Below are 27731 nucleotides of genomic sequence, written 5' to 3'. Positions count from 1 at the left end.
AAATATCAGATGTCTACCAGGTGAACATGCCAATTGAATGCTCTACATCGCTAGATCTCAACCCCAGAACAATATCACATAGCCAGCTTACCAAGATATAAAATGTATAGGCAGCTACATAAAGACAAAGCCTCATAAGTCATAGGTTAGGAAAAGGAGCACTTTCTCTCTTTAAGTATAAAACCAGAATTTTATGAATTTTTTTAAAAAATAATCTTTATTGAAATTTGTCAAGCATAATTTGAAGGCTATTCATATACTTTTTTGTAACATTAGTAAGTGCAGAAGCAATGACAATGTTATTATACAGAACACAATAGAAATCCATATAATCTTTGTTCATCTCATGGAGGACACGCTAAGAAAAGGACTGTTACGTTACAGATCAGACAAAAACAACGTGCTCCTCAATAAACAACGTAAATCAGTCATCTTGAAGAAATGTACCCAATTTTTATAACAGTGCCACCCCTACAACCACCCTGAGGTCACAGTGTATATAGGAAGGGGGAGGGGGAGATTTAAAACTTATATACAAGACGGACCAATTATGGGAGATTAATACAGGAACATTAACCATAAAGAGGAAACATAGGTCAACAAATAAACTTGCTGCCAAATTGATCTTCAGATTATGTAGACCAGGCATCAACATGTAAAGAGTCAACCTAGATTAGGTGTGGGCAGTAAGCGGCCCCCCCATCTGTTGTAGAACTACACATGCTAGTATGCCCTGCCAGTTTTGCCATGCTAAAACTGTTGCAAGGCATGCTGGGATTTGTAGTTGAACAGCTTATTTCCCACCCCTGTCCTAGATCATGAAGAGTCCTTATCCTCCAATAAATATTGTGCAGAATGAGTGGTAATTAGAACATCTAGAAAGGCTCATTTTTAATGTACCGGCTGAACACTATGAAGGCAGAACTTGGCTTGTCAGTGGGCACCATGTGACCAGCTCCCTACAAGGAGAAAAGAGTCAGAGTATAAGTGGTAAGCCTTCATACACTGTTGTACAGAATGCTATATGAGCAGAGAAGTAGACTGGGCTTGTGTTTTGCAGATAGACAGCATTATAGGAGAAGATCAGTCTATAAAGCTTGGTATACCTTAATCGTAAGGAACGTCAAATTGGAAAATTCTTTCACATATCCACCAATCTGCTGCTGGTCTCCATCAGTATACAGCCAAGGGCGGCGCTGTACCTGCAGCTAACACATCAGAAGGGTGTCAGGACAACACACAATGGTCAGCCACTACTATAGTGAACAAACATTAAAGTTTATCCCCTCTTTTACATACAGTACATAGAAACAGCATAGTCTGTTCTTTCTACCCCAATGCCTTTCATTCAACCATACAGGCCACTTGCATTTTGTTGGATACAAGCTTACATTAAAAAGGAAGACATGATTCATATTGACTTCAGGCACTACATCACAAACATTCCAATAAGGGTATACAGACTTCCATATCCATGATAAAGATATGGACTATATTGTGAATGGATACTACAGTAGTTGAGATACATGGGTGTTACAGAATGTATAGTAAGAGTTCAGACAGATGAGGAGGGGGAACATTAATATCTACCTTCTGTTGCAGAGAATCCACAAACCACTGGTCACCCAGGAAATTGCAGGCCATATCTACGTCACCATTGTACACCAAAATACGGTATTTCTAAAAAGAGACTTATGTCAGGAAGCATCAGATAACCTCTTGAAAGTCTAATAGACCCCAAAAGACCTTTGTTGGGTATGTATTGATAATAGCGACGATTAATGTTCCAACCCGCTGGGGATATTTTCATTTTTAAACAAAAGTATCCTGGCTATGTACTACCGGGAACTCGCAGGGACAGCGGTTGCGGTAACCACTGTCCCCATGAGTTATATCCCTGGCATTTGGGAGAAGTCTGTCACTTCCCTGGGGTAAGCAGACACTGCTCATGCGCACAGCGTCAGCTTCCTGGACTGGCCGGGGGAGAGAACGAAAGATCTCTCTCCTGCCCCTGGAGCCCCCATAGGCAAACAGTTTACACCATCTGAAGATGGTTTAATCTACCAGTGCTTTTTGGAGTTTACTACATAGGGGTCAGATTGTAGTCCCTGATAATGGGGACACCGACATGCAGTGCTAATTAGCACTTTGCCAGAGATTTCTATAAAATCGCCTGCATTGTGCCATCAATACATAGGAACGATACGGTAAAAATGGTTTACTACATAGGCCACTTTATGTGAATGCATTTATGTCCCCTTCCCAGCACTCCTAGAAATTAGACTCTCCACTTCACTCACCAGAGTGCTAAGCAGCTTCAAGTAGTGGTCTTTCATAGTCTCGTAAACGCGCCCATAGTTTCTGTATACATCAAAGCTGCATAGCAAAAAAAAAAATAAAACTATTTTAAAATGTATTTAAAAATAGTGCCATTAGGTAACCGTTTCACCACAACATTCAACAAAATATTACAGGGATGAAGGATAGAGAGAGATAATATAAATTATATATATATATATATATATATATATATATATATATATATATATATATATATATTACATACATACACATATACACACACATATATACACACACGATGCGTAATGTTTTAGCTACAACTTCATCTCTGTATACCAAATTTGGTATTCTTGATTACGTCGAAGCTACAAAACCAAACAAATTCTCCATTTTTTTTTTTTTTATCTGTTCAAAAAAAAAAAAAAAATTTGCATAACCCCTGCTACTTAACCAACTCCACGAGCCCTATGGTGGAATTTCTGGCCATTCACTACAAAGCTACCATAAAACTTCTTGTTGCCTTATCAATCTGAGGCCCCTGAAATCTACCAGACAATTGCAAAGGCTGGGACCAGAGCAAAGGTTATTACATTTAAATATATTTAGCTCAGAAATATAGATGCCCCAGATTACTTAATGCTACATGGAGGCAGGAATTAAGGACACTACAGCTAAAAGGCCGTTACAGTAACCTATAGATTGTAAGCTTGTAAACAGGGCCCTGTTACCTCTATGTCTGTCTGTTATTACCCTGTTTTGTTCTATAAATGTTTCCACTTGTAAAGCGCAACGGAATATGCTGCGCTATATAAGCAACTGTTAATAAATAATAATGTTTGAATTGTATCACATACTGAAAAAAAAAAAAAAAAAAAAAACAGCAACTTCTAACGTTTAGAAAGATTTACTTAATACATTCAAAATAAAATTCTCACCTGCAAACCTCCCATTTGTTGACCTCAGGAGAAACATGTAGGGCCTTCCTCACAAATAGGTCATTCAAGTAGGTGCTGGAAGCTGTACTGTTCACACATGGAGGGTCCAGTCTAACAGGCTTCTCAAGGTCTGACAGTAATACCAGCTTCTGCACCAGATAGGAGGCACATCAGCATTAAGTGTCATCAGAGCTCATGGACATTACTCTTTCAAGTATTACAAAACATGTGAACATAAACAAATTAACAAAAAGTAGTACAATAAAACATTGACAAAGACATTGTGAGTTGGAAATAACATACATGATGGAGCCATTAATAGACATAGGCTGGCACGGGAAGGAGTATGAGAATGCAGGAGTGAATAGGAGTTATACACAGCAATTATACTCACCTTGTTAAAGTGCACGTGCATTTTTGGTGAAATTAATCCAGGGTAATAAACAACAACATGGTCTCCTTTATCCCTGTGAAAATAAACAGTTTCTCATTTTTCTGAAATTAGTTTTACCCATCTATTTTAGGGGGTGCTTGGCGCCATTGCCAGAAAGATAGCTGTATTAGGGATCATATCAAAATTAGAGGGGAAATTAATTGATAGGATAATGAGCAGAGTTTTAGGGGCTTAACCAATAAAGGGAGTTTTTGTTGCATCTATACAATTCAATATATATATGCTTTTATGTGCCTAAAACTTCTTGGGCACTCTTCCTTTAATATTACCATTTGCTGCCAACTGTCAGCAAGTGAGAACTGGCCAGCAACAAATATTACAAACTTGGGCTCCTGAATGGACAAAAGGAGAAGGCCCCACTTCAGTACGGTCATCGGTTTGGTCCTAGCTGCTTGAAAACACCTGGGGGAAGAAGGTGGGGGCCGGGGTCTTGCAGCACAAACATTTACCTTCTCCTTTGATGGGAATGCAGTGAGATGTTGCCTTATCCACCCAATACACAAACTAAAAAATGTCATGCATGGGACAAGGTATTGCCCACCAACTAGGATTGTATTTTCCATTTAAGCATGACTTTCCATAGAGGATGTTGAAGAATTACAAAATATACAAACATACATACATACATACCTGACCTCGCCTGGAGCTCCACCAGCACAATTCTCATACAGATTGTAGATGTTTAATCCTGTACTGTATACATCATGCATGGCTTCTTGTACCTGTATACAAAGATGAGCAATAACTAAAATACACCATCACCAGCTCTTTCACAAACCAATCATTGGGATTTCTTCCTCCTGGAACTGGACCTTACCAGCAGGGAGCAGTTTGTGTCCTTGTTATTGTGGAACTGACATATTCCCGCTTGACAGCAGAATTTCTGTAGCTTTGTCCAAAGGCTGCATGGGTGAAAAAGAAAGGAGAGGCCATCAAAGAGTGAATTTGTGTGTCATTTTAATACTCCCACAGCACACGAATCTGAAGAAGTCAGATACTGCAAATCAATGCAAGGTTAGCGAGGGAGAGAGCACTGTCAGCAGCCAGAGCATAAAAGGGACATGACAGGCAATGGGAGAACTTTACTTACTCACTGCCCAGAATTCCATGGAAATAAGCAAAGTAAATCAGCGAATTGTCATTAGCCTCATAGCTGCTCAGCCCGTTGCCAACAGCAATCCCCTAAAAACAAAATGAGCAAGTGAGGAAATACGGCTGTGTAACAAATATCTGATCCATTATAGAGGTGTATACACTACTTGAGTATCATGTACTCTACACAGCAGAAGGTTAATGAGCCCTTAACTCTGATTACACCCAATTACATTGCATCATCTAGGCTGACTCACCAAAAATTCCCAGTTGTGAAAAAAGTCCAAAGCATGTACACTACTGTCTTGGTCAGTTTCTGCTGCTTTCTTATTTATAGTCTGTTCTAAAATTCCCCTGGCAATTCTGAATTTCTTTTTCCTTTATTTATGACAGTGGAAGTCATTAGTGCAGTCAGCATTGCACATGAACCCAAAGGATCACCGCCTAATACATATCCTATGATAACAATGACTGCTCCTGGGAGTTTTATTTACTTAACCGCAGCTTTTCAAACCAGATGATAACCAGTGATTTAGCCAGCAGAATTTGGAACAGTAATACAATAAAGTACAAACCAGGTGTATTTCACACTTCGTAATGCGGATCCAAATCTAAATAATTGGCTGCTTTGAAGACCTGCTGTTTAGAAAAAGTCTATATATGCACCAAACAGTTTATTCAAAAATGACTCCAAGTGTGTTTGGGCCAGTATGGGGAAGATTTTGCATGTTTGGTATCCTGTAACTCTGGGTGACCACCAGACAATAAAGGGGTCCATCATTTAAGAGCGTGCAATCGCCTTCTTCAAAATGTGGGTGCCACTGAATTTATAGAAGCAACATGCACACAAATAAACAGATATCTATATCTATCTATATCATTCAGAGTTGACAGCTATGAATTAAAATGCTATATAAACACAAACTACTACAGTACATTAATTTTATTATAGATTAACAAGAATTGCAAAGATAAACCCAAAGGGGCCACTTCAGAGTCAGACTCCGTGGCATCAGTGTGTGCATTTTATGCTGAAGTAAAGTCTGGGATATTAGGCTAAATACAAGTAGAAGCTCTTCCCTGATGTGCATACTTGTGTCAGAATGTGCAAGGATTGAGGCACCCACTAGAATACCTCTTGGTGCATCTTTAGAGGTCAGACACCATCTAAATTTGTTCCAGCCCTATGCTAAGAGCAGATTCTCCATCAGAGTATGGCCTCCAATAGGAGCAATTGAGCATATGAGCTCACTATCACTTCAGCAACACCCCCACATGACAGTACTTCTCCATGTGTTTGAATAGCCCCCTCAGTCAATGCCCAATACATTTCTGAGACTGCATCTGAATTGTTGCTGCGACTCTGTATGCCAACAGTGGGAAGCTGTGCGACACTTTAGCTACCAAGATGTATGCACAGATGAAAAACCATTGACCATTTGCGAGATTATCGGCATAGCGCCAGACTCAGAATCGCGCCCAAAGTCCTGTGAGAGGTCTACAAGGCTGCCTGTCAGCGCAATCATTTCTTCACAACTGGTGGAGCTGCCCGAGGTGCTCTGTTCTCTGGCATGGGAACCACCAGGTCAGCATCCCTATGTACAAGTAGTAGCTCATCATCAATATAAACAGATTGCAATGTTGTTAGAATTTGGCATACCCATTGTATGGAGTAAATGTCTAGCAGAATTAAAAACTCATCTAGAGCCTTTACTAAAATATGGGGCCCTCAGTCAACACTTCATGAATAAGTTGGAATAAATGAAATATTTGAACTACTGGCAAACTCCCACACTCCCTTTCTTTCCCTTATCTCTGTAGTCTGCCGCCATGCCACTCTTTCCCAATGTAATGAAAACTGGTCAATGGAGAGAATACATTTTTCCTATATTTACCTATGGAAAGCTTCACACCATACATGCCTATTTAAATGTCAGAGTTTCATAAAATATATATCATTAATTTAAAGACAAAGATCTAAGATAGGGGTATTCAACATGCAGCCCTCCAGCTGCTGTAGAAGTAGGTATGCCAGCATGCCCTAATAGCAAAATGCATGCTGGGAGGTGTAGTTCCATAGCAGCTGTAGGGACACATGTTGTGTACCCCTGGTCTAAGGTTTTGGTGCACAACTTAACCATATCCCATACAAAAAATTAACACATGACAACTCCAGATCACATGTGTCAAAAAATGTGCGCTGAATAATTAAACTTTCATTGAATATTGTAAGTACTCATTTTATTTTAATATTTCATCTTCGTACCTTCAGGTTGATACTGGAGTCCTTGGAAACCTCCACAGCAAGTGATGGAACGTAAACCCCACCATAACTTTCTCCTGTGATGTAAAGGTCATTTGCAGTGTATTCCGGAAAAAGCTGATAAAACTTCTTCAAAGCCAGATAATTATTATATGCAACCTGTAAAAGCAAAAGTGGACAGGTGAAAAATTCACAATATAGGGAGATATAGATTGTTTGAGATCGAGAAGAGTTCAATACGCCAGTCTTCAAGCATCAGTTTACCTGAAGTTTCAAATCACCATTTAAGCCCGTACTCAATTTGGGAGTGAAAAGTCAGTGCTGGACTTTTCGCTCCACATCGGAGCTTATCCTGGGATAAAGTATCGTGCGCATGCCCGCTTTATCCCCGTATTCAATTAAGAAGCTGCAAAAAACAGGTGCCTGCGGAAAGGTTAGCATCGCTAAAAACTCGGGAATTTTCGGGTTTTGTTCCTAGGACGCCCCTAAAAATGTCCAGACATGGGGGTTCACTCTGGGTACCCCTGCAGAATGTGTTCTGCATTTTTAAATAGCCGCAGCAGGTGTTTTTTTCCAACATTAGAACAAGTGATGCAGAAGAGCAGTTAGGTTTATGTTTTCGTTTTTTTTTTTTAAGTGGTCACATCAAATTTGGGGTACATGAAAATGGGTACTAGCATATTTTTAAGTCCATAAACTAATTTTTTTTTAAATTCTGCAAAAATGCACTTGCCGCTAATAGCCTATTCTAGAAAACACCTGATGCATACTTACAGAATACCCCTGGGGCATTTTTAAACACTATTCCAATTTTTTTTTTTAATCCCAAAATTTAAAAAAAATAAAAAAAAAAATTATATATATATATATATATATATATATATATATATTTTTTTTTTAAACACACACTGTTGACAGTTTGTTTTTAGCAGCTATTCCCAGGGGTGCAGGCTATATTTTTTAAGCCTGTCCCCCTGGAACCCCAATTCAGCACTTTTTTCGCCATGTAAAACATGGTGAAGTTATCAGTTTTTTTCAAAGACTTTTCTAACCTGTGAGAAGTCTTTGAAATTGAATACGGGGATAATTGAAATAGGTGAAAATGACATCATAAATTAATCGCCGATTCCGACTTAATTGAATACCCCCCCTTAGTGTTGATAACTATACAATAGGTACAGGATCCTGCTGTATATCACAGAACATGACTTGTTAAGTATTCACTGAACAGATAGACTTGAAATGCCCGTGAAGCTGCTTTAGTACACTAACCGGCTAGAAAGACAGGCCCATCAGTAGTGTCAAAGTCATAATTGGATATGATGGCTTGAAATTATTATCTGTCGATCTAATAGTCTATGGTCTGACGATTGGTTACCACGACGCTACTTTGTGTCGGCGCAATCTGATGCACACAAATGCGATTCCACAACACATACTGATGCACATAACGCACAGACGCTCACATGCGTATTCACATACATACGAACACTTCCTATTTCAATATACAGACGCACATATGCGAACGCATATGTATAAAACGGTTCCCACACACTAAGTTAATAACCAGAGTTATTAAAGGTTTGGGTTATTAATAATTATGATGTAAAATGTACTTAAGTGAGATCTAAGGTTTAGAATATAGTCACATGTCATGTTTGGTATCATATTAAATCCCTGTTTATTTGCAGACATCCGTTGCTAAATTGGCAAAGAAGTCGCATTTTGCGTCCGCTAGTTATGGGTGATAGGGATTTATTGCATAGACTTATTACCTATATGCAAAGTTGTAGCTAGTTTTAACCAGTTGTTCGGCAGGAAGCTACACAATGTGACCGTTTGAGGACGAAGCCAAACCCCTGATGACACCGTATGAACCGACCAATGACCAGATAATCCAGAAGCAAGAACCAATGGAAACTTGTCAACTAGTCCCTTTGTTAACTCTGAACTCTAAGGTATATAGGCTATGTCCCGATCCCAGTGTCCAGACATCCTCTTTGATGACCACAGGCTTCTGGATTGATGACTGTATACTGGGACCAGTGCGCATGCATCGGCTTGTACTATTATTGATTGCTTTTTACTCCAATTGTTAAATCTTTCACCATGTTATTGTCTTTACATAAATAACTTTTTGTGCTTTGGAACCACACGATTGGACTGGAAAGCAATTATTTCTCAAGCGACTAGCAACGATTAGGAATTAATAGTAGTGATGGCCAACCTGATAGACTTCAAGGGCCACATGCTTGACCCTCCAGCACTCAAAAAGGGCCATATAGTACTTTAATATCAGAAACAAAAAGACATAGAATGACCTCTCTACCCCCACAACACTAACACGCCGCAACATGCTCCTCAGTCACCATAGATCCCACATGTACACAGAAAGGCCCTTAAAGCTGCCCCACATCACTCAAGTCCCCCAGCTTACCAAATATGCCAGTATGCCCCAAACTCCCAAATTATTGGAAGTACCAGAGACCACCCACTACTAGTCTATTAAACTAGTCACTAATTAAATAACTTAAAATAAGTATAAGTATATTGAATGCTAGGCCAAGCCAAACCCTCTTCATTCATCTTTTCCAAGTTTGAAAATAAATGAATATAATAGTTGCTCTGGGCCCAACACATCTAGAAACAAAATAAGACTAGACATGGAATGGAGAGAATGCATGAAGAAGAATAAATTAGTTCGGAATAAAGCAATAGGTTCCAAGATTAAGGAACCAGCATGGTTTTGTGGCGTTCACTGCCAAGTTTAAAGTAACAAAAAAACAGTTATAGAGCTGGTTTTGCCTTATAACTTATCAGCATTTTAAATTTAGCAGCATCTCTCACCAAACTCACACTGGTTCCTTCAACTCAGAACCTATTACATAACTCCCAATGTGTACAAATGGGAGAACTCACCTCTGTATCATTTGTCTGATAGTTTTTGTCATCTGAATAGGAAAAGCCCACACCAGCTGGAGCTTCGAGGTAAAGAATGTTAGCAATCTGTGGGAAAAAAATAAAATAAAAGATAAACATTGTAGTAAACAAAAACTAAGGAGAAAGATTAAAATAGTAACAGTTGGTTTTAGGGCATCTACCATATTCCAAGAGTATGTGTTGTATTCCAATGAAACTCCATCTGGTTGTATCTGCAATAAAAGTAAGGCAATTAAAGCACAGTCTACAAGCAATATTCACCCACATCCAACCAGTTACGTACTAGGAAGGGGCCATGTTCGGTCAACAGCCCATCCAGCGAGCTACACCCAGGGCCTCCATTCAGCCACAGAACCAGAGGACTAGAGCTAGGATTCTTCTGGGACTCTACAAACCTATTAAGACAAGAGTTGAAATGATTAATTTAATATAAAAACTGGTGGATCCCATGAAGCAGCCATAGACAAAATGCACATTGGACCTGTGCCGGGTGTCCCTCACACTGCATGTTGATGAATAACGTCGATTACAGCCCTGACAGTGATATACACATGCCGGGCAGTAACGATTAAGAGCAATCGACTATCAGCCAGACACATGAGACAATTACTAACAGAATAGATAACACAAGAGCGATGATATAGCGTGCCATTATAAAACGTATATTGTGCGCCATGACCATAATTGATTGTAAACATATGTAAATGAGCACATCATTAGGAGTTAAACTAGCCTCATTATCAATATTAGCTGAAGGTCAAATATTTGTGATATATACTTGGGTACAAAGGAAGCAGAACGTCAAATACATCGTTATAACATTGTTAAAAAAAAGGACACATGTGATACTCTCTGCTACAGGAATGTATATTATTTAAGCCCTTCCACTGACACTTTAGGAGTGCAGATGCATAGCTGTTATTATATATAAGCTGACAAAGATCGACATCTAGCTGCTGATACTCAGGAGCAAAGCAAAATTTGTAACAGGCTTCTCAAGAATAATCTAATATCAGCAACATTGTTACCATTTGTAACCTCTGAATACCTGACTAGCAGGACTGAGGTGGAGCACCACAGGGTGCAATCATGCACCATAATACTATCAAATCACAAAGTGCATAACAAAGCACTGGATAATGACCTTTATTTTATTTATTTTTGTTTTGTTGTAAAAACCAAACACAGGATCAACTTACTATCAGACTGTTGGGCAAACACTGCATTTAAACCTAAATTCCCTTATTTAATTTAGGAACTAGGATTTATTTTATACATATGAAACTACTCTGGAGCCACTTAGAACTAATTTACGCATACATATAAACAGTGTATTTCACCGGAGGGAGTTTATATGTCTTATTTGAGATGTCCGAGTCCCGGTCTGAAGTAATGACAATTGTAAGAGATTATATCACTATTTAAATGCACGTTCATATGGTCGGTTGTCGGATACATGAGAGGATAACTGACCTATAAGAAAATGGATTACCCTTTAATACTAAAAAAAAACCAATGTACCTTCAAATCATCTCAAATGTGCTCATAAAACACCTGTACATAAGATACATAAGTTACCAAATTGAGGATACAATTAACTGTGGAATTAGACAACACCTTTTTAATTAAACAATTTTGTACATGAACCAGTTATCCTGTTGAGCAGGGATGGGAAACCGCAGGCCTGGGGGCTGTATAAGGCCCTCGGAACAATTTGTTCATTATTTATGAACCAATTATATTTCAGTTCAACTAGTGCACCAATACACTACCCCTTTCCCCCAAACCCCCCCCCCCCCCTCCCTATGTTTAAATTGCTATAAGAATTAACCAAATATAATATATAGGGTGGTTGTCGAACAGAATCTGTGCAGTGTTTTATTTCGTTTCTATGCATTTAATATAAAACTGTCAGAATAATAGGAGGTAAAGGCCTCTTGCTGGAACCCACCAATAGTGGAGATGTTTTCCTCCCGGAACATCCAAGTAACCTGAGAACTGGCGGAAAGAAGGCTGCTTTCTCAGCCCTGGCAAATATGTGATCTCATCCTCAGCAGGAGCCGCTTCTGCCAGCAGAGCTCCCAGGAGCACAGAGCAGATCAGAGATAGGTGCATCTGGGAGAAAATACAAGAGATCAGGATAAAGACAAAATGAGGGCACCATACCCCGGCAGCAATTAACCCCCTAACACCTATACATATAGTTTTTGCCGTTGCATTTAGTTAATCACCCTTAAGTCTTCAGTTATGTTTCCACCATTGTCACACACTGTACTTCTTTGTGTGCGGCTATTCGCGAACGCTGCAATGGCAACTGTACCTTGCTCAGCCTCCCTGTACTGCACCACTGCCTTCCTTATTCTCACTCCGCCGACAGCTCGGCACTACTTCCCAACTCTCATATGACTTATATCATGTGACAGGATCACGTGCGCCGATGAGCTATTATAAAGGGAGGGGGAGGTAACGTCAACAGCAGTTGATTACCAGAGCTGCCAGTGAGCCCTCAATAACTACTACTCCCAGGAAACTTTGCGTGTAGCTGGTAGGTTTTTAAACTGCAGCTGGGTGAAAAGAATCATGGGACTTGTGGTCTAATAATAGCTGGTTCCTGTTGATCACGAGATACTGCTATGTATGTGTTCACTTCATTAAAATTACTGTATAGCAGTGGTGTCAAACTCGGGCCATCCAGCTGCAGTGGAACTACACATCCCAGCATGCATGCCACAGTTTTGCTATTAGGGCATGCTAAAACTGTGGAAGGACATGCTGGGATATGTAGTCCCACAAAAGCTGAAGGGCCACCACTGCTGTATAGCCTGATTTAAAATTCAGTCTCCAACTAGGCATATTGCCTAAAGCTCAAGGCGGAAGGAAACTATATTTATATATAAAATTAACAGGTATTGCGTAGCTGAAATTTCCTGTTGACTTGGCCTAGATGCTTTAAAATGTATGTGAAGCACTCAGCACTGTCAGCAGAAATGTATGAATTCAACGGCATCAGCATTTTATAATCCATTGCTCCTATGTAATTTATGACTTAGCTCATGCAACTAATGAGTCTTAGGACGGTCCATTCTTACATAATCTATTATTTTGCTGTAGATCTGAGTGTAGTAGTCTAAATAAATAAATAAAATAGGCATCAATAGGTCAGTCTTTTTGAGTGTACCAAAAATGGGGGAAAAATGAAAAATAAATGGGGGTAGGTATACTAAGGAGCTGGTTGTCCACCAGTCATCCTTTGTAAATCTTCCTCACAGTGTATTCTGTATAGACAGTTTTCTTGTCACTGCAATGTGTATATTAAATTGCACTCGCCTTATTCCAGTGATTGGCAATGCAACAACGTGATGATGTCTGTCATATATATTTGTCAGATACTAGTGTGTCTGTTTAGATTAATAATTAATTTTGCACTGTGACTTCCCCGTTAAGTAGTTTTAGTAGTACAGTGTTTACCTTGTGCATACTAGTACTAATTTAAATCATACATGATCAAAAAATACAATGTATATGTCTAACAGTGGTGTACATATAAGACATATAAGTGTGTAAAAGAAGATAGATAAATAGTTTAAAAACACAAATCAATACATAGTAAAAACAAATCAGAGAGAGCTCAAAAATAGCTCAAAATCCTTCACTCCCTTGGTCTACGTGACACTGCCCTCTCCTGGCTATCCTCCTACCTCTCTGACCGATCCTTCTCTGTGACTCCTCTTCCCCCCCACAGCCTCTTACAGTAAGTGTTTCCCAAGTTTCTGTTCTTAGACCTCTCCTATTCTCACTCTATACTAGTATACTCTATACTCTCACTAGGTGAACTCATCAGCTCTTTTGACCCCCCAATATCATCTCTATGCTGATGATACTCAGATCTACCTTTCCTCCTCTGATCTCTCTCCCCTCGCTCCTCACTCGCATCTCCAATTGTCTCTCTGCTATCTCTTCCTGGATGTCTTAAATTTAATATGTCTAAAGCTGGCCATCCACTATACAATTTTCTGTCAGATATCTGTCCAATCTGGCTGGTTGGAATGAAAACCTGGTAATGTACGGGAGCAAATGACAATCGTCCATTTGCTCACAAACAGTGGAAAATAGCCAAAAATGGTTGTTCAGACAAATTGGTTAAAACACACAAATGTAACCAATTTGAACAATTTTTTTGTCCTTTTTTTCAGTATTTAAAACCATATGATCGACTGTCATTTGTTCCCATACCAGGTGCCCCAGGACAGCAGAAAGCCGCTGCAGCTGGAACACGATTGTCCCGGACTGCAGGGCTAAGTGGCGCACAGGGGGACCAGGCTAGCCGGGTCCCCAGGTGGTGCTGTGCGCTGGGAGCCGAGCTCTGCAGCGCAGCATGTGGGCAGTTAACCCTCGGTGTGCTGCACCGAGGGGAGGACTGCAAGGGCCGCACACTGGGGGATCGGGAGAGCCCGCTCTCCATACCCCCAGTGCAGGGAGCAGCGTCTGCAGCCCGGACTGAGCCCCGTGGCTGCGGACTTAGATGGCAGCAGGGGAAGCCCGGCAACGAGTGCCAAGCACTGCTTGTGCTGCAGAGTGCAGGGGACCGGGAGAGTAGCTCCTGGTTCCGCCAGCACTGGTATAGGGAAGCCCAGAGCTGAGCACAGTAAAATAATAAATAACAAAGAAATATATTCTAAATGGTTTGTGCAGCACTGAGCCAGGATAGCAGGTCCTGGGCTACAGTGCTGCAGTGGGCAGGCACAGGCTTGGTGTATACTGTATGTAAACAAACACAATGTATTTTAAATGTATAATTTAAGGAAAAATGCACTTCCCTGTGATGCTCTGGGTGGCCAGGGGATCCAGAGTCCTCCGTGGGCTGCTGGATCCCCCAGCCCCTTCCAGAGGAGAGAAAGTGTCCCCCTATGCAGCCTCATGCCTGGAAGTGGTATGAGGAGGGGCATAGGGAGCTGGCTAAGGCAGCCAACTAACTGGTCCAGGGATCTCCAAAATAGCTTCCCTTCCGGAGCCAGGAAACGCTGCCCAAGGACCTTGCTTGCCCACCTCTGGAGCTCAGATGCAGGCAGAGGTGGCTGGCTTGGTCCCTTATCAGATTCCTGGAAGTCGGTTTTGGCAGGAAAGCTTTGTGCCTTCCAGATGAGTCGGAGCTGTGGGTGTGCCGGGCTCTGTGGGCAGGCTTGGACACCAAGGAGTGACCACTCCCCACTGTCCATAGGGTACAATGTTAAACGGGTGTGGTATAAGAGATAGACAATAATTAGTTAGACAATGTCTAGATAGACACCAGATGTTAGGCAATAGTTAGACAGGGAAAAAATTTAGACACAAACAAAAGTCAGACACATTAAAGTTAGACATGTAAAAAGTTCGACAGGTACAAAAGGGCGACAGGGTCAAAAGTTCGACATGAAAATGGTCGCCACAAAAATGGTCGACAATTATTATTTTTTGTTTTTTAGCCCTAATCTTCACCCTAACCCTCCCCTTGGTGCCTAACCCTAACCCTCCCTCCTGGTGCCTATCCCTAACCGTGGGGGTAAGTGCCTAACCCTAACCCTCCAGTAAGTGCCTAACCATAACCCCAATCCTAAAAAAAAAAAATGTGTCGATCTTTTTCATGTCGAACTTTTGACCCTGTTGATCTTTTGTACCTGTTGAACTTTTTACATGTCTAACTTTAGTGTGTCTGACTTTTGCCTGTGTCGAACTTTTATCCTTGTCTAAGTATTAACTGTCTAGCTAATTACTGTCTGTCTATAGTCCGGAACCCATGTTAAACGTGCATGTGGCCAGCACATGTACAGGTCATGCACTTAGGTTGATTGGTTGGAAACCACAGGGCGGGCTTACTTCCTGTGGAGATGTGTATTGGAGTGGCATAAAAGGAGGCTTCGTGCCTGGTAAAGTTGTACACCTTTGACAATCCTTTGTGGGGAAGAACTGCTGTTAAGATCCCTGTAACATTTTGTACTGTATGCTGATTATTCCCCTTCAATCCGAAGGGATGGGTCTTTTTAAAGACCATTGAGCTATAAACATCTTGCCTTTACTTCGACTACATCTGTACACTGCGACCAACAGAATTGCGCCAAAACGCTATTCCGTTCTCCTGCTGTTCTGGGTAAGAGCTCAGCGTCTCCAACTTCAAGCCTACTGCCAAGCTACCGTGCAGACCTGGTCTATTGCGAGGGATAACGTGGGAACAGCCGACACCAAACAGGAGGTGTGTCTGCAGTTAGTTGACGCATACGCAGCAGAGCGATTCCAGGGGCCGGGGATAGGAGCCTGATTGTACGTAAAAAGCGGTTCCAATCGCCTCTGAAAGGAGCTTGGTGGTGGTAGCTTCAGTAAACGCCCACGGCGCAGTGGGCAGAGTCAGTGACAGGCGGTCACTGACGGTGAGTGGGAGTCCAAAAACGCTAACCCGTGACCAAGGCCGGCCTAGATGAAAGGAGTCTGGTCACACCTTCCTCTCCTTCAAACCACATATCCAGAATCACTAGCAGTCCTGTCGTTTTCATCTTAAAAATATTTCCAAGATTAGACCCTTTCTCACCCAGGATGCCACTAAAACCCTCATACACTTACTGGTCATCTCCAAATTGGACTACTGTAACCTCCTCCTATCTGGCCTCCCCAAATCCCTTCTCTCCCCTCTCCAGTCTGTCCTCAATGCTGCTGCTCGGCTCATCTTCCTCTCCAAACGGTCTGCATCGGCCTCCCCTCTCCTACAAGCTCTCCACTGGTTGCCCTTCCCTTTCAGAACCCAATTCAAGGTTCTCACACTCACTTACAAAGCCCTCACCCGTTCCTTTCCCATTTACATCTCTGACCTCATCTCCCTTCACTCTCCTGTCCACCCTCTTTGTTTCGTTCAACAAATGTACGCCGCCTCTGATGCCAATTGATTACTTCCTCTCCCGCCTCCAAGATTTTGCCCGTGCTGCTCCCCTCCTTTGGAACTCTTTCCCTCTTCCGATCAGACTCTCCACCTCTCTACAATCCTTCAAACGGGCTCTCAAGACCCACTACTTCATCAAAGCCTTCCAGATCTCATCTTAACTTGCTGTTACATACTCCTTCCTCCCTGCCTGCCCCATCTGTGTCACACCTGTTTGTCTGCCCCTCCCCTTTAGAATGTGAGCTCTTACGAACAGGGCCCTCTAACTTCTTGTGCTTCTCCTTCTCTACTTTCTACTTCTTACCCCCACTAGGGCACCAAACACTTGCCTGCTTTGCTCTGTTGCTTATCTGGGTGTTATGGTTGCTAATGTAGCAATGTATATTATCCATGTTTTTTGTCCTGTATTGTATTGTACTGTGAGTCACTGGTCAACTAATTTGTTTATGTACCTTGTAAGGCGCTGCGGAACACTTGTGGCGCCTTATAAATAATAATAATAAATAAAACATAATAAAATAGCAATTGCAATAGATTATTGCAAGGTATAAAAATGTGTCTCTACTGCAAAGCTACATGTTTCCTGAGTCACAGTCCACTTATACCCAGGGGCGTATCTATAATGGGTGCAGGGTGTGCAGTGCACACAGGCCCCTGGGTCCAGGGGGGCCCACACCGCACACCCTGCATCCATATGTAATTATACTTACCTATCTGCAGTCTCCAGAGTCCTGCATCTGCCTGTGGCAGAGCACCTAAAATCACAGGGAAAGCAACCAAGCCACAGTTTACTGCGCTGTCAGAGAGCAAGGGGCCCACACAGCGGCTGCACACGGGCCCTCTCCTCTCTTAAACTGCCCCTGCTTATACCAATTTTTTATCGCAATGCCGCGTTGCACCTGGTATTTTGTTCACAAGTCCATCCCGGGTGCGATCCCGCTGAGACCCCTTTCAGACTGGCGGCTCGACTCGTCACTGCCATCACGTGCTAAACCTTCGATTGGAGATGAGATCATCTCCAAGCGTTGGTTCTATCCAACTTATTTTTGCTTGGCCCTTACACACTGCACAGTAACACGGGTTGCTGCACGTTCACATGCAATAACCCAGGTTATGGCTGCAAGTGTGAAAGGAGTATTAATCTGACTGTTGGCTTGTTCTATATCCGACGGGTGCAGGAGCGTATCTATTAAATCATCATTTTTTAATACTTACCTCTCCGGAGTCCCACGTTGGCACTATCAGTGGTGGAAAATAGCCGCAGCAGCCATTTTCCTGGCGTTATGTGCATGCGCAGTAGAGAAATCACTGGGAGAATTGCGTGGCAGACTAGACTAGTGCCCAGAGTCTGCTGTTCTGGCGGAGCGCACAGTGTGCTGCCGGATGTCGGAGAGAGAGGAGGAGATCCCGGACGGGGACTGCACAAGGGCCCCCTCCTCTCCTAAAACACCCCTGGACGGGTGCTTTCAGTTTCATCATGACCGTGTTAGGAAACATGAACACTGGGCAGAAGTCATGAAGGGGGGCCTTTTCACATTCACGATGGCTAGCCATATTGCTTAGCCCAGTTGTGAGCTACACTGAACATTAGCAATTGCCAAACTGCACATTCCACATTGCCAACTATATTATACAGAGCAATGCTCATGTGTTTAACTGTTATGTAAATTAATTTGCAGAACTTATGACACTGCCCTACATATATAGCTTACTACATTTTGTTTTTGTCTGGTCAAAAGGGCTAAATTATGGGATGCAGTCACAATGTTGACAGTCAAAATGTCGACGGTTATTATGTTGACATTGGGCCTGATTCACTACCGATCGCAACTGCGATTGCAATAGCAATTATTCACGCAGTCTCACTGCGATAGTATGCTAATCCATTGCAAACGCTATACCGCTGCAGCCCAACTTAAAGACGCCTTACACACATCCGTAATGTTTGGCAAGACTGTAAAACCATCGGTACAATCAAGTACCATCGAGTACACTTGCACAAGCTCTCACCTTGCTCAGAAATTGCTAACTTCATCGCATGCTATGAGTCCTTAGGCTGCGTACAGCATTGCTGTGGATAATTTATGCATGCCCTTGCAAAGGCGTTGGAACGCATTGTCACGCCTGCGTTTCGCCAACCACCACCTGTCACCACCCACAAACGGCACTTCCTGTCAATCACTCTGCAATGGGTCTGCCTGGTCACTGCGACCACAGTGGCCGGTTCGCGCACCCGCACTGCGATGCATATGCAGAACACAACAATCGACCGATTGCATGCAAAATCGCAGTTGCGATCGGTAGTGAATCAGGCCCTTTGTTCATATGTCAACATTTCAAATGTCGACATTGTGCAGAATGCCCGAGGGATTAGGTTAGGCACTAGGGGGAGGGTTAGGGATATTTCGTGTTAGGCACTAGGGAAGGGTTAGGATTAGGGATGTTACTCACTGCTGGATGACATCTGGAAGTCATCATCACCTGACTGCCAGACCCAGAAGGTACACCCTGAGCCCTGTAAGCAGGTAAGTGATCGCTGCACCACTGTGACTGTTTTCTTGACATTCTAATCATGTCGACACTTTAACATAAACATGATAAATGTCAGCATGGTCAATGTTGATATGGCAAAGCATATCGACATTACGACCATGTCGACATGATGAATGTTGACAAAATATGCTCAACCTCCATATTACTACGGTAACATTGCATTTATTTATTAATTTATTACTAGTTATTTATATAGTGCACACATAGGACCTGATTCAGACCTGGTCGCTAGCAAGCGATCACTCGTTGCTGGCAATGTTTGCAAATGTGCGCATGCGTATAGTTCGCAGTGCGCGTGTGCAAACTAGTACGAGCGATCGGGATGCACTCGCTCACCCTGCAAAGACATCCCAGTGGAATGAGTGACAGGAGAGGCTGTTTGTGGGTGGTAACAGGGGCAGGGCAGTAATAACGGGGGAGTGGAGTTGCGGACGAAGGCGTGCCTGAGTGTTTCAATGCCGTTTCAGAGGTGTGCATAACTAACAGGCAGCATCATAGTACATGTCACCTGTTTGAATTATACACTGAAGTGCTCGCAGTGCTTGCGGTAGGGTACGCTCAACCGCAAATGGTTCCGCGGTCAGTTCCAATGGACCCCGATGTACCAATGGTTGCATACACTTCCAGGAGATGACGTTTGCTAGTGGGCGGCTAAAGACAGGCTGGTGGGCATCTACATACACAAAGTGATCGCTCGCCAAGACATAGTGGGCGTGCTTATGCCTTGCCGTGCGAGCACCTGCCTTGACATCACCTAGCTGAACTTGCATACACTGGGAGTGAGCGGCCGGATCTTGGGGCCCATTTATCAAAGTGCATTTGAGGTAAATTCCCCGAAAACACCTGTTTTCGGGGGTTTACCTCAAATACTAAGTATCCCCCGAATGTATGAAGGAGGGACCGCAGCAGGTATCTCCGATACCTGCTGCGATCCATCCATTGCTGCCGGCAGCCGCCTCCCCCATAGGTTTCTATGGGGGATGCGATGCTGCCAAATGTATCAATATCGGGAATACGAAGCATTCCCGATATTGGCCCCAGCAGCTAACGCTATCTGAAGATAGCGTTAGCCGCTGTGTCCTATGGGCACTTAACTGCATTTCAGCCGGCGGAGGGATCTTCCAGATCCCTCCGCCGGCAATGGGCGCCGCTCATGTGCAGTCCGCGGGACTGCGCATGCGCAGCAGCCCTGAATGTGCTTCGGCCACATCGCAGGGATGGGCTCTTTTCAGAGCCCGTCTCCCTGCATGTGCCGGGTCATACATTCGGCCGGTATGATCGCATTTTGCAATGCGATCATGGGCGGTACTGCATGCCCTTGTAAAACAAATGAACACCACAATTCCAGCGCTATGTTTTACAACAATACTTATATCCAGCTGTTTGATGGGAACTGCATCTTGCAGAAATCATCAGTTGGAGAAATGATTCAAAGGATTATCCTTTTCTTGGTGAAAATGGAGGATGATAATCCCATATACAAAAAAGAAAAGTGCATATAGTGCAATATTGTTTAATCATATAAACATGACATAAAAAACAGGTGAACACAAATAACAAATGATATTTCAATCAAGAACAGGTGCTAGTGGTAGCACAACATTTTGGTATGAGTATCACAAAGAATCCCCAAAAGCGGCTAGAAGGCAACAATTACCGGATCATGAAGTTTTGCTGGCAAAAGTGTAGTCTTTTACTGTGCATGTGAGAATGCCACAGTTCAGCGTGCAGGGCTGAGATGAAATGACATCAGTATCCTTTAAAAGATCCGCACCTCGTCGTCCCGTGGGGTCCGTGAAGAAAATAAATATCCAACGCGTTTCGACCCGTTGCTTGGGTCTTTTTCAAGGTCAAAGTTGGATTGATCCTGTAAGGGACGCAGTCTCTTAAATACCCCGTCCAATCTAACTGTACCGGACGCAGCTGGTCTCTATACATAAAATACTACAAGTCCCATGACTCTCTGCTGCGTACGGCCAAATCTCCTATCTCTGAAGCCGGGCACATGACTCCTTTATTTCCGCTTTGTCAGTGTATTGAAGCGGCTCGTTTTATCCATCGCGCGGCGACACTTCCGGTTAGTTTCCATGGCGACTGGAAGCGTCCACTGGAGCCGGAATGAAAGCCCCGGTGTATATGTTTCATAATGTAGGGCCAGCGGATCGGGAGTATTCGGCATAAATAAAGTGCTTTGTGCCTGGCAGTCTATTTCTCTATAATAAGTCAGAAATAGCAGTGAATAACACACTGATCGCATTGCAAAATGCGATCCTTAATAAATGGGCCCCCTAGCGAGCAGGTCTGAATCAGGCTCATATTCTGCAGTGCTTTACAGAAAATATTTCAGTCATTCACACCAGTCCCTGCCGTGGTGGAGCTAACAATCTATGGGGCTAATTCAGTTGCGTGCAATGCTGAACACAAGGGCTGATTCAGACCCGCTTGCAAGCAGGTCGATGTTTGCGCATGCACCGCCTCTGGCGTGCGCATGCGTGAGACCCGGCCAGCGACGGGCGCTCCGTCGCTACCGGTCTCGCACCAAAATGGGGAGGCTGTCGATTGTGATTGACAGCTCGTGGGGGTGGCTACACAAACGCCTGCCGTCTGTGGGAGGCACCACTGACATCACCAGTGATGTCAGTGGTGAGCTTCCTGCTCTAATTAGAGCAGGAAGCTCACTGGGGCTTGCGGGAATGAGACCCTACCACAAGGGTCTCGTCGCAAGCCCCGATGGTCGTGACCATCACCTGGCCGCTCGCAAAAGCTGTGGGTGGTCACCCACAGCTTAGCGAGCTGCCACGAGGCCGGCTCCATTAAAAATAAAACGCCCTGATTCAGAGCGAGCGCCACAGATTTCTGATAATCCCTGATTATCAGAAATCTGTGCTTGCACAGGACCCATTCTGCAAATGTGCAAAACGGGTCCTGCATATTCGCACGCAGCCCCTTCTATGCCTCTGCTTGATTGACAGGCAGAGACATTTAAGGGGCGGGGTTACCCTGCACTCCTGGAATCGGGGGCGCGTTTACCCCGTTTTCCGGGAGTGGCAAGGCCAGGGGCTGTGTGCACGAATGCAGTTTCCTGGCCTTGTAAGCCGGCCAGCTTGAGTAAATTGACGTTTACTAAGCTTGCTGGCGGCGCAACGCCGTCCACCATCGCAACCGATGGTCGCGATGGTGATCACAGCCTGCGACCTCGGTCAGAGGGCTGGGACTGCAAATGCAGCAGGGGGTGTCATACACCTCCTGCTGTATTTGCATGTTGCAAAGACGAAATTACAAAGCTGCTTGTGTGCAACTTTCTGCCTGTTCCGTAGTAGTTCAAGCTTCTCAGAATGCTGCCTTGCTGTGCTGCCCTTGCTGTCATCCCATCCCATGCCCTGCAGCTCCATCACCCCTGCCGATTTAGGACTAGATGTGGATACCAGTGCACCTTTAACAGTTCATTCCATGTTCCAGATGCTTACAGCATTTTGCATGGATATGTTGGTAGGTGTGTCAATCCTCTATGCAATTATTACGGACTGAGGGCCTGATTCAGCAAGGATCGCAGTAGCAAAGATGCATGCAATTGGTCGATTAATTCGCATTGCGCATGCATCGCAATGCGCAAACTAGCAATTGCGATGGGAAATGCAATTGCAGAGGCTACACAAACCCAGGGCACAGTGATTGAAAGGAAGTGCCATTTGTAGGTGGTGACGGGGGTGGTCGGACGAACGCATGCGTGCCGGTGCGTTGCAACGCCGTTGCAGGAGCGTGCATAAATTATCCACTGCAATACCATACGCAGTATGAGGCCTATAGCGTGTGCTGAAGCTAGCAATTCCTAAGTGAGGTCTGACCTGCCTTAACTGTGCATATGGGTCCGATGTTACTGATTATTTTGCTAAATTGCCCAAGTATACGGATGTGTGTAAGGGGAAGTGGGCATCCTTATATTAGGCTGTGATCGCAATGTGATTGCAAACATTTGCATTTCACCGCTATTAGCAACGGCGGTGTGTGCTTTCTAGCAGAATAGCGATCCTTGCTGAATCAGGTCCTGAGATCTCCGGCCTGGGGACACAGACCACCTAGAAACTAAAATGCAGGAATTGATCTCTCATTATGACCTCCTTACAGCCCATGCCAACCTCCAAGTAGAGATGTCTGCCATGAAGGATAAATTGGCTGAGCTGGAGGACAGATTCAGACAAATGAACTAAAAAATTCACAGTATTCCTGATTGTTCCAGAAGCTGCTCGCTACAGCCTCTTCACAAGATCTACTTATTGACTGCATCCATCGACTCCCTAAAGCGTGGGTTGAATCATCTAACATTCCTCGAGATACCTTGATGAGGGTCCATTGCTTTCATGTTAAAGAGAACATCTGTGGGGAGCTCAACAAGCTGAGGGTACAGGTGGATTGCAGATTTATCCTGATCTCTCGGCAGCTACCCTGGCAAAGAGAAGATCCTGTCATCCATGTCATCACAGCAGAATTGCGAGATGACGACTGGGATTATGTAATAGCTTGTGACTTCCAGCTGCTGCGGGAACTCCTGCAAGTCTACCTGTATTTTTAAAGCAGCAATCATTTTAAAGGCAAAACCAGTTTAGCTTTGCCTTTAAAATGATTGACGCTTTAAATATATGGGAAGACTGACAGGAGTTCCCGCAGCGGCTGGAAGTTGCACGCTATTACATAAGCCCCAACATTTCTTACCGTTGGGGATTCCCCGTAAAGCACTTGGTGAACTAGGACTCCTCCTCATATGACATCTCTTCCATTGAAGCAGGCACCAAAGACCCGGTTACTCAAGGCTGGTATCAAGCTACGTGAGATATATACCCCATATATTCACTATACCTATAATTTTTCTTACTATGTGCCTTGGTTATATTTTCTATGCCCTAGTGCTCCATGGAATGGCCATGCTTCACCTGCTAGGCTCCTATTCACTGACTTTTCTGATTACTTACTTGGGCATTAGATAGCATCTGCTTTTACATTGTTTAGAAATAATTACATTTTATTACAGTTATGTTTCTGTTGTCAGTTTAATTGTTTTCACCTCCCACTTTAGGTATATTATTGATAACTTTGTCAGCACTAATAACAGGGGTGGATTTAGGTCCTGATTCAGAGGCGCTCGCTATTTGCGAGCGCCAGGCCGCTCACATAGCTGTGGGTGACCACCCACAGCTTGTGCGGGCAGCCTGGCAATGGTCGTGATTATCGCGACCATCGGGCTTGCAACGAGACCCTTGTGGTAGGGTCTCGTCCACCGCAAGCCCCAGTGAACTTCCTGCTATAATAGAGCAGAAAGTTCACTACTGACATCACGTGTGATGTCAGTAGGGCCGCCCACAAAACGGCAGGCGTTCCTTCGGGAACGCCTCCGTTTGTGCAGCCACCCCCCCGACCCGCCTACAAAACGGGGCGAGCTGTTGATCAACATCGACTGCCGCCCCGTTTTGCTGTGAGCCTCGAGCGAGTGAAGTTCTCACTCGCTCCGGGGCTCGCGCGTATGCACTGCACGACCATCGACCTGCTTGCGAGCGCTATGCGCTCGCGAGCGGGTCTGACTCAGGCCCTTAGTGGTCAAGTTGATAATAGGCCCACTCAGGGATTCTGGTGAGACCTTACCCCTCCAGCTACATGTACTTATGTACATGTGATTTCTTAGTTGTTGTTTTTTATAAAATTTGCAAAAATCTTAAAAAAACGTTTTACACGTTGTCATTATGGGGTATTGTGTGTAGAATTTTGAGGACAAAAATGAATTTAATCCATTTTGGAATAAGGCTGTAACATAACAAAATGTGGAAAAACTGAAGCACTGTGAATACTTTCCGGATGCACTGTACCTGTTTTTTTTTGTCCTTTCCCGTTGCACATGCGAATGCTCCCGAGACTCTTCCTGATACAAACCTAATCTTCCACGCTCCTGGACTGCACATGTGCCTGCTCCTTAGACTACCCCTGATTCATCATGGGAGATGTAGTCTTTCTTCTGTGCCCAAATATCCATGGCTGAATTGGGGCACTGGAAAGCTCTGATGCAGGGGAACTGATGTGCGGCCCCCGGCTAGTGGCACCAGATGTTTGCTCTTGATTATTATGTATTGCTCGATCTTCATGCGTAATCGCCTTTGCGTCCAGCTCTGAATCAGGCCCCATGTATCCTTTATACCCTAACCCAGGGCTCGACAAATCCCAAGGGCCAGGTCGCCATGGCTACCAGATTTTACAGTGAGGGAGGAAGCAGATCCTCATCAGCTCTGGCGGAGATTCGTGCCTATAGTATTGCGGTGTTCATATCATGCACAGGAGTGCATGTGCTGAGTGTCGTCTGCGGTGACTGCTGTGCCTGTGTCCGTCTCGGCCTGCGCTGACGACTCCTCTCCATCCTGGCTTGCTCTGATCCCTGCTGTCTGTCCCAGTCTACGCTGATCCTCCTGTACGTCCCCGGCTGTCTACTGTCTCCGGCTGCATAGAGCTCTCCGGTAGTAGGGTCTGTGCGTGGCCAGGGATTGCGGAGCGGCTTCAGAGGGATAGTGGTGTGACCATGAGGGGAGGGGGTTTTGTTGTACTTTCTGGCACCATTGGTTTATGTGAAATGTGGTCTGTTATTACTGCAGGGTGAAGCAGGGGAGCTGTGCAGAGCACTGAAGGAACGTCCATTTTACTGTGTCCGTTCAACTGTGTCCATTTTGTGGACTAGTATACTGTGTATAACAGTTGCATAACACACAGAGCTGTGCTCCTTACTCACTCCTGTAATTTTTTTTGGAGGGGCGGTGGTCTGGCTCCTACACTTTCATCCTGGCTCCTAGATTTTAGAAAAATTTGTCAAGCCCTGCCCTAACCGTTCCTCCATGTTTTAGATTCTGCACCTCTTCATCACCCTTTCCCCTTATTTTGTTCTGGTTATCACCTAAAAAATGTCAATAAAAATGATTGATAGAAAAAAAATGTGACTGTAAAAAAATGTTGTTCACATTGGTAAGTCTGTAACTGCGGCTCTCTCCCCCACACATACAGTTATAGGGGCTGATGTGCCTGAGGTATGACTGGAGGCATGCTTTCACTGAGAGAACTGAAAATACAAAAATGACAATGTACCATGGAATACACACTACAGATAGTGCTTGGATAGGGCAGATAAGCAGTAACCAGTGACTAAAATGTGAATCTAAGCAGACGCAAATATAGAATTATATATTTTTTTTAATAACAACACTTAAAAATATATATGTGCGGGCTTCCCTTTCCCCCAACTTGGTATAAAACATTGGACCTGATTCAGACCCACTCGCGAGCGGCTGTCCGCTCGCAAGTGGGTCGATGGTCTGCACTGAGCATGCGCACGACGGAGGGAGCTCCGTCGTGCGCATGCGCCAGACGCGACGAGCGAAGGAAAGTCCTTCGCTCGTTGTGTCTGATCAAAGGGGGCGTGCTGTCGATGTTGATTGACAGCACGCCCCCTTTGGTGGGCGTGCCGGGGGCGTGCCTCCCTGACGGGGGCGTTCCCAAGGGAACGCCTACCGTCAGAAGCCGGCCCACTGACATCACTAGTGATGTCAGTGGGAGTGATTTTGGCTCTGATAGAGCCAAAATCACTCCGGGCCTTGCGGTTGAAAACCTCAACCGCAGGCTCCGGCTCGCAGTTTCGATGGTCGCGATGGTCACGACCATCGCGGCCATCAAACTGCACGCTCGTATAGGCTGTGGGTGGTGACCCACAGCTATACGAGCGTCCAGGAGGACGCTCCATTTTTATGGAGGGCGGCCCTCATTCAGAGCGTGCGCTCTGCTCAGAGCGTACGGCTTTGAATGAGGGCCATTATTCATTTGTGCAAAATGAGTGTGCACTGCAGTGTAAAGTGACTTTAAAAACACTGCTGCAGCAGTTATAGGGAGTTGGAGTATATGGGTGGGTTTTCAACGTGTGCAACCAAATGGAACACAGTCGTCATCATCATCAGTGTGCACCTTACACCAGGGTTACGTCACCCATAAATCCGACCCCCATCAGACGGCTACATTTGCTACCTTCCACTGGCCATTTTAGTTGCAATTTGCGACTACATGCCCTTAATGTACTTAGGCTGAGTCTGCACGCTCGCTGTGTGTGTCTGCATGGCCATTCCAGCCTAGAGGTACTGTATGCAGTAGCACGGCTGTTGTACGACTGAAAAATATGGGTTTTGTAAAAAGACGCATATGCGCACTGCAGAAAAAAGCAACTTGGCGAAAAAAAAGCTGCAAATCGCGTTTAGCATACTCTGAATACGGCCC

General features: G+C 44.1%; 1 protein-coding gene across 2 annotated transcripts; it reads right to left on the bottom strand.

Moving 5' to 3' along the window:
* Positions 1 to 502: 502 nt before the first annotated feature.
* Positions 503 to 12411, bottom strand: CTSA (cathepsin A). 2 transcript variants are annotated; one of them, XM_088481919.1, is made up of 15 exons: positions 12306 to 12411; positions 11937 to 12100; positions 10269 to 10380; positions 10147 to 10197; positions 9965 to 10051; positions 7049 to 7204; positions 4781 to 4872; positions 4508 to 4592; positions 4321 to 4412; positions 3631 to 3703; positions 3237 to 3385; positions 2301 to 2376; positions 1591 to 1680; positions 1107 to 1208; positions 503 to 959 (listed from the first exon to the last, which is right to left on the bottom strand). In XM_088481919.1, the coding sequence occupies exons 2-15, from the start codon at positions 12098 to 12100 to the stop codon at positions 876 to 878; spliced, it is 1413 nt and encodes a 470-aa protein (XP_088338045.1). In that variant the 5' UTR covers positions 12306 to 12411; the 3' UTR covers positions 503 to 875. The 2 variants fall into 2 exon arrangements, with proteins under 2 accessions (XP_088338045.1, XP_088338046.1); XM_088481920.1 differs by lacking the exon at positions 12306 to 12411 and adding an exon at positions 12217 to 12299.
* Between the last annotated feature and the right edge of the window lie 15320 nt (positions 12412 to 27731).

The sequence above is a fragment of the Taudactylus pleione genome, unplaced genomic scaffold (genome assembly GCF_031769625.1).
Source record: "Taudactylus pleione unplaced genomic scaffold, aTauple2 ptg000279l, whole genome shotgun sequence".
NCBI lineage: Eukaryota > Metazoa > Chordata > Amphibia > Anura > Myobatrachidae > Taudactylus > Taudactylus pleione.
This window is presented reverse-complemented; position numbering and strand designations above follow the sequence as displayed.